General features: G+C 54.8%; 1 protein-coding gene across 1 annotated transcript; it reads right to left on the bottom strand.

Annotated features, from left to right (window-relative positions):
• Nucleotides 1–1,018: 1,018 nt before the first annotated feature.
• MIMS2 (mitochondrial inner membrane scaffold 2) lies at nt 1,019–8,754 on the bottom strand. Its single transcript, XM_037059942.1, has 3 exons — nt 8,528–8,754; nt 3,180–3,355; nt 1,019–2,966 (listed from the first exon to the last, which is right to left on the bottom strand). The coding sequence occupies exons 1-3, from the start codon at nt 8,714–8,716 to the stop codon at nt 2,750–2,752; spliced, it is 582 nt and encodes a 193-aa protein (XP_036915837.1). The 5' UTR covers nt 8,717–8,754; the 3' UTR covers nt 1,019–2,749.
• Nucleotides 8,755–8,976: the final 222 nt, after the last annotated feature.

Raw genomic sequence — 8,976 nt, 5'->3', positions numbered from 1 at the left:
TTCATTTGTAGACTGTTGATCCATCAGGAGTGGAACCATAGAAATGAAGAACACATGGAGGGTTAGAAACAGGGGGGTGGGAGGGGGAGAAGCGGGGAGAAGGCACAGAAAATAGCATAGATGGTAGGTAGAAAATAGATAGGGGGGAGGGTGAGAACAGTGGGGGAAATATAGAATCCAAAGAACTTGAGACACGTGGTTATAAACTAAGGGGCGGAGAATGGTGGGGGAGGGAGGGTGCCGGTGGAGGGGATTGAAGGGGGGGAATAGAACAACTGTAATGGTATAATCAATAAAATATATTAAAAAAAAAAAGAAATGTCCTAAATATAAGGAAGTGGCCAACATCCATTTCCAGCAGAATTGATGAAGTAGGCAACTTCCAAACGACTGAGTGGAACTGCAGTGTGCATTAGCCCCCGAGGGGTGCAGGGCTTGCTTGGTTCCCCAGTCTCGAAGCTGCCCCAGCTTTCAGCTTTCCTAAGTAGTCAAGTTGATGTACATCCATGGCAGCTGCAGTTTATAGGCCGTGACTAACTTCCCCAGGGACAGTAGCTAAACTGTCACTTCCCCAAACGGAATCCCACACAACAAAGGAATCAGCTCACTGTAGGGCACAGTGTTAACACAGTGTCACACAGGGCACTGCTTCATAGTCAACAGTCAATGGCTTTCCAGAAGAGCAATACAAGTTTCATGAACTTCACAAAGATGTTTATTTGTTTCACGGAACTTAAGCTGCTCGTTTTGTCAGGTAAAAAAATGGGGGGTGAAAGTGTGACTTTCCATTTTTAAAATAGATCATCCATTTTACTCCTAGTTGCATAAAAATAGTGTAAATACAAGCAGTTTGCACACCTTGATGGTGAACTGACAATGATTCTTTGAGTCCCGCCCCCTCTCCAGCTCTGCTGTCCCCCGCCACTGGCCACAGGAGAGGGGCCGAGTGGAGTGGGGGCATAGGAGAGACGCTATGGCTACTTCATGGGGTGATGCGTTTTATTGCTTTTGCCCATCCAATCCACTCACATCACTCCAAACAGAATCAGAGGTTAAGATTTAAGCCCTTAAACCCGCAGGAGTCCCTGTCAGCTTTTCTGCATAGGCATCGTAGGGCTCTGTTCGGTAGGGAGACGGGTGCAGAAGGGGGTCGGGGCCCAAAGCCAGGGGTGGAAAGGAAGACCAGCCGAAGCGAAAGTGTCGGCAGGTCCGCTGGAGGAAGGGCCTCGCACTGGCGTCGGGCAGCTCGCCCAGCTGTGTGGGTGTCCTCAAACTTAGGTCCCAGAGCTGCAGTTCCGACTTTTAAGTCGGTAAAACCTTTTGGCAATGAGCTAATTGCTTTAAAAGGGGGGAAAATATGAATCCACTTTGGAGACAGTTCCAAGGGGGGAATTTGTCCCATAATGATTTTTTTGAAACGTAAGCAATTGACACGGGTCACTAACGGCCAACTAGGGATGGTGAGCTGCTAGATCAGGAAATCAGGACGTTAGCTTATAGTCTGAGTTTTGTCTGTCCCAAAGGTAATTGAACTTACAAACATGGGAGCCAGGAAGTGAACACCGGCAGCTGCCCCGTGCAGGGCGTGCAGGGCGGCAGGGCAGAACTGGTCAGACGGGTTCCCGGAGCTGGAGTCGGCTCAGGCTCAGCCTCAGCCTCAGAGCAGCAGTGCGGCGGCGCGAACCGGCACACGCCCCCAGGAAGGGAGGGGCGAAGCAAGCCCTCCCCTCCCTCCTGGCTGCTATTACTTCACAGTTGTCTTCCACTTAGGGCAAGTGCTACTAACTTTCCTTTTCAGAGAGTGATTAAAAATCTTTTTTTTAACTGCACATAATCTGAACTCAATTGAAAAATGTAAGTAGCAACACAACGTAAACATTGCGACAGCTCTGGAATGTCTGGAGTTGGAGACGCAGAGGGTTAGGCAAAGATTGTCTTGGCTCCGCGCACGCGCAGTGTCCGCGGTCCTCGGAGGACGCAGGCCTCGGGGGCCGAGGGAGGCCATCACCACTGGGCACGTTTCCACATTTTACCCAAACGGAGGAACTGACCCTGAGCTACTCTCCTGGAATTTGAGAAGAGGCCCAATGAGGCAGGCCCCCGTCAAGCCCCCATCGGAAGGGGCTTGGGGACCAAGGCGACACACCAGGTGTACTTGTTCTTCTTTCCCTCAGACACGTGTAATGAGCGTGACGGTGCTGATGCAGGTCCCGGTTACAGAGCGCTCGGTCTTCACTCCCGCTTCACTCGCTGTAGCGCTGGCAGCCGCTGTGCAGAAGACTGCACGTTAAATAAACCGCAGGCAGCCTGAGCACAAATACCGTGGGAAGGGGCATTTTAAAATCAGCTTACTGAATCCCTCGTCGCTGTTCAAGAACTTGAACTAAGATGAACCCTGGGGCTTCTGCACAACAACCCCCACCGACGACCTTCCAGAGGAACGTTGGGGAAGCCGGCAACGGCTTACGGTGGCGCCCCATTTGTGAAGTGTTGCCTGCATTTTAGGTCATGTATACAAGCCCTATGATAAATTTCTAAAATGTAACAAAATTTATAAAGGAAAAAATGACAATTATTCAAACACCTGAATTTTGCTGGCAAAAGTAAAACACCCAAGAAAACACAGAAAGTAGCCCTGGCCCCCCATCCCCACTGGAAAAACAACTAAAACCCTAAAGTCCCCAAACCAATCCAAATGTGTAAAGTAATAGAAACAGGTTTTCAGGCCCCCTGTTTCGGAGCTGGCTCTTCAAGGCTTTGCAGCCGGAGGTTTAAAAAATCCCACTCTCCGAAAGTATCTGACAACCAAGGGCACGGAGACTAAGGTCACGCTGATCCTCACTGGCGCGAACAGCTTGTGGATGGCGTAGGCCACCACGAAGGTGCCCGTGCCCGTGGCCATTTTCGACTGCACCAGCGACTCTCCGAGCCCGAGCTTGAGCAGGATGGCAGACATGTCCACGCCACTGGAGGGGAGAGGGGCAGAAACAAAACCGAAAACCGCTGTTATAGCCAGGAGGGAACGGACACATCGATTTGGCTCTGAGGGTTACACCATTTTAGAAAAGATGAAGACAGCAGCCTGACGAATAAAGAGCCCTTAGGACAGAAAGTTCTTACCCACAAGGAGTCTCCTGTGACCGCACGAAACGCACGCCTGTCGCTGCCGACAGTCTTACCTTGAAACGAGCAGGTAGAACATGCCCAGGGAGACCAGGGAGATTCCGATGTGCAGGCACACGCCGACGGCCCCGTATTCTCGAAAGACCTTCTTCAGCTGCTGGGACTTGCTTTGCTTTTTCTCCTCCACGTTGCTCACATCGCTGCCTGTTGTTGTAGTGGTTTTGCTGGGGTCCTGAGCACAAACCAAAGAAGGGGACACCCTCTAGGTCAGGAGCAAGGATGAGAGCTGGTCATCACCAGCTTTCATCCTCACAGAGTGTTCCAGTCTCTCTCCCACCCAAGGGGAACTCAGCTCCCCTCTTTCTTACTTAGAGAGCCCCGGCCAGTGCCCCCTTAGCCACTAAATTCAATGAAAGGCTGGGTCCCAGGTCTCGTAGGCAGAATCCCCAGACAGTCCAGCAGGTCCTAGACTGCAGAACCTGTAGCTGTCACCTCCCATGGCCAAAGAGTTTTGCAGATGTGATTAAGTGAAGGATCTTGAGAGGGACCCCGTAATCACCGGGGACCTTCTAAGTGAAGAAAGGGAGGCAGGAGGGTCCGAGGAGCAGATGTGAGGACGGCTGCGGAGTCAGGGGCTGGAAGACGCTCCGCTGCTGGCTCTGCAGCTGGGGGAGGAAGGGGCCTGGAGCCAACGCCAGAGCCTCTGGGAGCCAGGGGGACAGGAAATGGATTCATTTCCCCCAGAGCCTCCAGGAGGAACCAGCCCAGCCAACAGCCCGGCTCGAACCCCGGGACACTCTGTTTAGTTTCAGATGTACAGAACTGAAAAGGAATACATGTGTTGCTTTAAGCCACCAGTTTTGTGGTTACAGTAGCAGGAGGAATTAACACCTTAGGGCGCTTGGGGACGACAGTGACACGGCACCAAACACTGACTCTGAGCCAGGCAGCATGCACGGGCTTCTGCCCATCCCTGCCCGCTTCCATCCGCACGGCAGCCTGTGGGTCGATACCGCTGCCCTTTCCACCTCACAGAGGAGCAACACAGACTTCCACAGGCTGGGGCACTGGCCCAGAGCCACAAAATGAGAACTCGTGGGCGGAGTCCACGGCAGGAGCCCACCACAGCCACGCCAGATGCCACAAAACCAGCACTGTGGGCGCCGAATATAAGGGAGCAGAAGCGACAGTCTATTTATTTACTTCCAGAACCTAGATTCACCCCTGGGGTCTGCACAGATAAAGGAAGGGCTGATTCCTGGGCCAAACACACGCACACTGGCTGGGACTTGTACAGAAACAGTTCATGGCACGTGGCGTCTGCGGGCATTTATCCAGGACGATGGGCTCTGCCTTGTGTGGGAGAGACAACAAAACCTGCAGCGCAGACTCAAACTCCTTCCCAGTGCTGAAGGTGCCTTTTTTATCTGAAGATCCCTTTGACTCTGAAGACTGACGGCAGAGCTCTTCTCAGCAGGTCCTACCTGGGTCAGTTCTGGATACGGCCTTTGCAGAACCCCAGGATGCCTCTTCCTTGTATTTTTAGAGCCACGCTTGCAAGGCAAGAGGAGGAGCGTGACAGACAGCCTGCTGGAATGCCTGCGAGGTAGGGGCAGGACCCGCTGGAATGCAAATGAAGTCCTCGGGGCAGCAGTGCACACAGCAGAGCCCCCCCAACTCAACAGGGTGTGCCAGCCAGGACCGCAGGGGACCCCCCCAGCCTGGCCCAAGCTGCTCCGGGCAGTTGACCCCTGGGGGAGGACCCCGGGTGGCTCAGAAGCTGCTGGTCTGTTCGCCCAGAATCTTCCTTTTAATCACACACAACAGCTACTCCTTTGCCTGCCCCCCACGAGAGAGTCTGTACAAAACTTAGATTTATAAGGAAAATGAGTCTTCACTTTCCATTTGAAAGAGCATCTCCTTTGTTCTAAAACCATAGTTGGAACTGAACCCCCCCCCAAACCCAAAACACCCGGAAGCAATGAAATGGCTCAATAAAAGAGGCATCCTGAGGAGGCTGGTGCTTTTCCTAAACAATGAAATATGTTTCATTAAAGGCTATTCCCGTCCCCGGGAATTAAAGGTGAAGGACGAGGGGTGGGGGCAAACAGTATTTCATCACCGCCTCCAGCTTTGTCTTCTGCGTGTCTTCAGACTTAAAATGCTGTAAAAGGGGGCAGGCTAGTGAAACCCAGTAAGGGGTGAGTGATGGAGTCCCAGAGACGGGATTCTGACAGGCAGTGAAGCACAGCATTTTTTTTCATCCTCATCCAAGTGAAATGCTCAGGCCAGTTTCCCAACCCGCTGGACTGCCCATGACTCAGCTATCCCGACTCACTCGATAGTCCTCGGATTAATTGGAACTCTCTCCCACTGTGGACAACAGACACCCGGTGCCAGCCACCATGGCCCCCGGACAGACTGACCCTCCTGCACCTGGGAACAGCCTGCCCTTTACCCAGCCCACTGCCTCAGCTCAGGTCCTAGAACCCTGGGGCACCCGTCCAGAAGAGTGAGAGACCAACCCCTCCCCATCTCCTCCCATCCCCTCCCAATCCCTGTGCTTTTCCTTTTGAAGACCCCATTCCTGCCTCCCCCCAGGGTGCAGTTGGTCCCAACTCAGCCCGCCTGTAAGTGCAACATCAGATAAAGGCACTTGGATCAGATCACTGGGTTCCTCCAGCCTCTGTCTCTTGTGCATTTCTAACACTGAGGGTGTGTTTATTGTTTAGAGGGAGAGAAACATTGATGGGATGCCTCTTGCATGCACCCCAACCAGGGACTGAACCCACAGCCTAGGCATGTGCCCGGACCTGGAATCGAACCTGCGATCTTTTGGTGCATGGGACGATGCTCTAACCAACTGAGCCATGCTGGTCCGGGCAAGCACAGCATTTTTTGGAAAGGTTTGAGGAAAACCACCAGCGTCCTCAGGATGGGCCTCTTCTATGGAGCCTGGTGCTGGCCTGAGCAGTTTGAAGGCTTCATTTCTCAACAGCCCTCACGATCCTGTCACAGGGCCGCCCTGTTGCTCCCTCTTGGACAAACAGGACACTAGGTTCAAAGGGAAGCTTGGCGCCTGGACTGGTCACCACTCGGCCACACGGCCTCTAAGCCCATCACCAGATCCCCCATTACGTCCTGTAAGAGTGGGCCATTCCTGAGGGAAGACACCCCAGAACCTCCAGGCTCTGGAAGACAGAAGGAGAGCCACAGCTCCTTCTCGTTGGCCAGCACGTGTGACTTCCTCTTCCCCAAAGCCCCTGACTGTCTCCGTGGCCCGCCAGCCGGAACGGCTGATCCTCTGATGAACAGTTGCAGATGGGTGACCTGCCAGATGGTCGGCCCTGATAGGACGAACCACCCACAATCTGCAGTTCCAAGTGCCCAACGACATTCCGACCGAGGCTGGTGTTGGCCGGGAGCCCCTTCCACCCCCACCCTGGACGCTCGGCCCACAAGTGGCTCACATCATTAGGAGTGACATCTGTTTTCATTCATTTGATAAATAATATTACGAATATAAACTATATTGTGTTTACTTTGCACCAGTTCTGAGGACTTTGAAAATTCAATTCATATAATCCTCACCACAACCCTGCGAGAGAGGAACCACTGTCACCACCACTGAATGGAAGCGGCTCCTGGAAGCTCAGAGAGGTTGAGCAACTTTCCAAGGAGCACACAGGAATCCCCGGTGAAAGCTGGCGAAGTTCTCAGGCCTTCGCTCTTCACACCTGTGCTGTGTTCCCACTTACTCATGAGGGTCTGCTGTGTGCAAGGCACTGCTCTGAGTGTGGGTGGTACAGCAAACAACCAAGCAGCGAAAACCTCACCCCCAGGCAGCCCAGGGTCCAGCCAGGGTGGGGGGGTGGGGCAGGGACAATAAACAGAAAAGGAAACTGTCACGGCTTGCCAATGTGACAAGTGCTGTGGAGAAACACCAAGGAGGGAGGCAGACAGAGTTTACCAGGTGCCAGGTACATCACCTTGATTTCCACTGACATTCTATGACGTGTGAATTAATATCCCACTTCACATATGAGGAAACTGAGACACAGAAGTGAGGGGATTTGATCAAGGCTGCAGAACTAGTGAGTAGAGACAGGAACACAGGGAGTCTGAGACCACACTCATCACCACGGGTTACACATAACACATACCACCCATGCACGAACGCACGCACCCACACATCAGTGACAGGGCCTGGACTGGGGACGAGGCTGATGTGGCTGCTGGGACAGCCAGGCAAGCCAGGAGAGCATTCCACATAATGAATGAGGAGAAGACCTGCAGCCACGGCCGATGGGGCCCACCGCAGGCAGCACTGGTGGGCAGGGAAGTCTTTCTGCGAGGAGGGCTGAACCTCTAGGGACCGCCAGGAAGCAGCTGCATGTGGGTGGCAGGTGCCAGACCCCTGCCGATCCCCGAACTGGGCTCTGGATTTAGAGACAAGCCCTACTGCCTGTCTGATGAGGGGAGCAGAAGGTGAGGAAGGAAGTCTCTCCATCTGTGCGGAGGCACTGTGAGGCCAGGGGTCAAATCCCGCCCCCCCCCAGCATCAGCTCAGGAAGGGCTAGCTAGCTAAGCATTGCGCACAGAACTGTGCCCTAAACTCTCGTCTGGGTCTGGGGTGTGCGATTTTTAGCCCTCAGAAGGCTCAGAGGCCTCGGTGCTGGGGGTGAGGTCACACCACTAGTGAGTGTTGGGGCCTGATGGCAAAGGGACAGCGGGTCCAAAGTGGGAGGCGCTGGTGGGGCCGGAAGACAGGTTCTGTGTGTCCCAAGCAAGCGTGTTAGTCCTGTCTCTCATCTGATTGTTTTTCTTCAAGGAGACACATTTGAAGGAAAAACAACTGAAGTAGATTTTTTTAAAAAGTTAAGTCCGTATTAACATTCTGAATGGAAACCAGTTTTCACTTACTAGACAGAGAAGGCAATCAACAAGAAAGATCACTACGCTTCCTGCGTGAGTCTTGCCTGAGGCCTGCCCTTCGCTAGATAAACAGGGAGCGGCCGCCAGCGCCCACTGGAGCTCACTGGCCCACTGAGGACGCGCCAACGGGCGTTCAAAAGGGAACAACCCTGACGGCCACGCGGGGACCTTAGTACCAAGTGCAGGCCCCACCTAAAGTTTCCTGGGCCACCGCAGAGCTTTGGTAGCTTGGGGCTCCCCCGCTGGAGCCTGAGCCCTTGGGCAGATCACTACTTCCCAGAGCCGCAGTTTCTCCCGCTGCTGAGTGGGAGCTTCTCGTCCTTGGCTTGTAGAGATGAGGGTTCTGGGGACCCTGGAGGTGCTCAGTCTAGGGCGGCTGCGCGTGCAAAGCTCTCCTTTGGCACAGGTGGACCGGGATCGGGGCACCGGGGGGACGGGATCCCAGACTCATCGGGGTGGGGCGGCTTACCTGGCGGCCGCCGCCGTCCCCCCGGGGCGCGGACGACAGCAGCCGGGCGTCCGGCCCGGGTCGGAGCAGCGGCAGGAATAGGGCTGGCGGGGCGCAGGGGGTGGCGGCGCCCAGGAGCCAGGAGGCGCGAGGCTGGACCCGGGCGCCCACCCTGGTCGCGGCACCCAGCAGCACCAGCAGGCGGGCCATAGTGAGCAGCCCGGCGCAGCTCGCTCGGACCACGGGAGCGGGAGGAAGCCGAGCGCGGGTGGGCGGGGCCGGGCCGGGGCCCGCCCTCCCAGGCCCCGCCCACAGCGGCCAGAACTCTCGCGGGGTGGGCGGGGCCGTAGCCAGAAACCCTCGCGGAACCCGCGGGGTTGGAGAGGCGCGCCTTTTCGAATTCAGCCCTGGAAATGATTCCTGCATCCTAGACTTGCCGCGGTGTATTGGTTCCCAGCGAGTCAGAGGTC

This window comes from Sturnira hondurensis, unplaced genomic scaffold (assembly GCF_014824575.4).
Source record: "Sturnira hondurensis isolate 20B ecotype Veracruz unplaced genomic scaffold, ASM1482457v3 Scaffold0011378, whole genome shotgun sequence".
Classification (NCBI taxonomy): domain Eukaryota; kingdom Metazoa; phylum Chordata; class Mammalia; order Chiroptera; family Phyllostomidae; genus Sturnira; species Sturnira hondurensis.
Note: the sequence above shows the minus strand (reverse complement) of the source record. Positions and strands in the feature narration are given on the sequence as shown.

Coding starts and splice junctions, on each gene's coding strand:
- MIMS2 (XM_037059942.1), bottom strand. CDS start 8,716: ATGGCCCGCCTGCTGGTGCTGCTGGGTGCCGCGACCAGGGTGGGCGCC. Junction 3,356..8,527: donor GGGACGGCGGCGGCCGCCAG/GTAAGCCGCCCC, acceptor GTTTGTGCTCAG/GACCCCAGCAAAACCACTAC. Junction 2,967..3,179: donor TTCTACCTGCTCGTTTCAAG/GTAAGACTGTCG, acceptor TCTCCCCTCCAG/TGGCGTGGACATGTCTGCCA.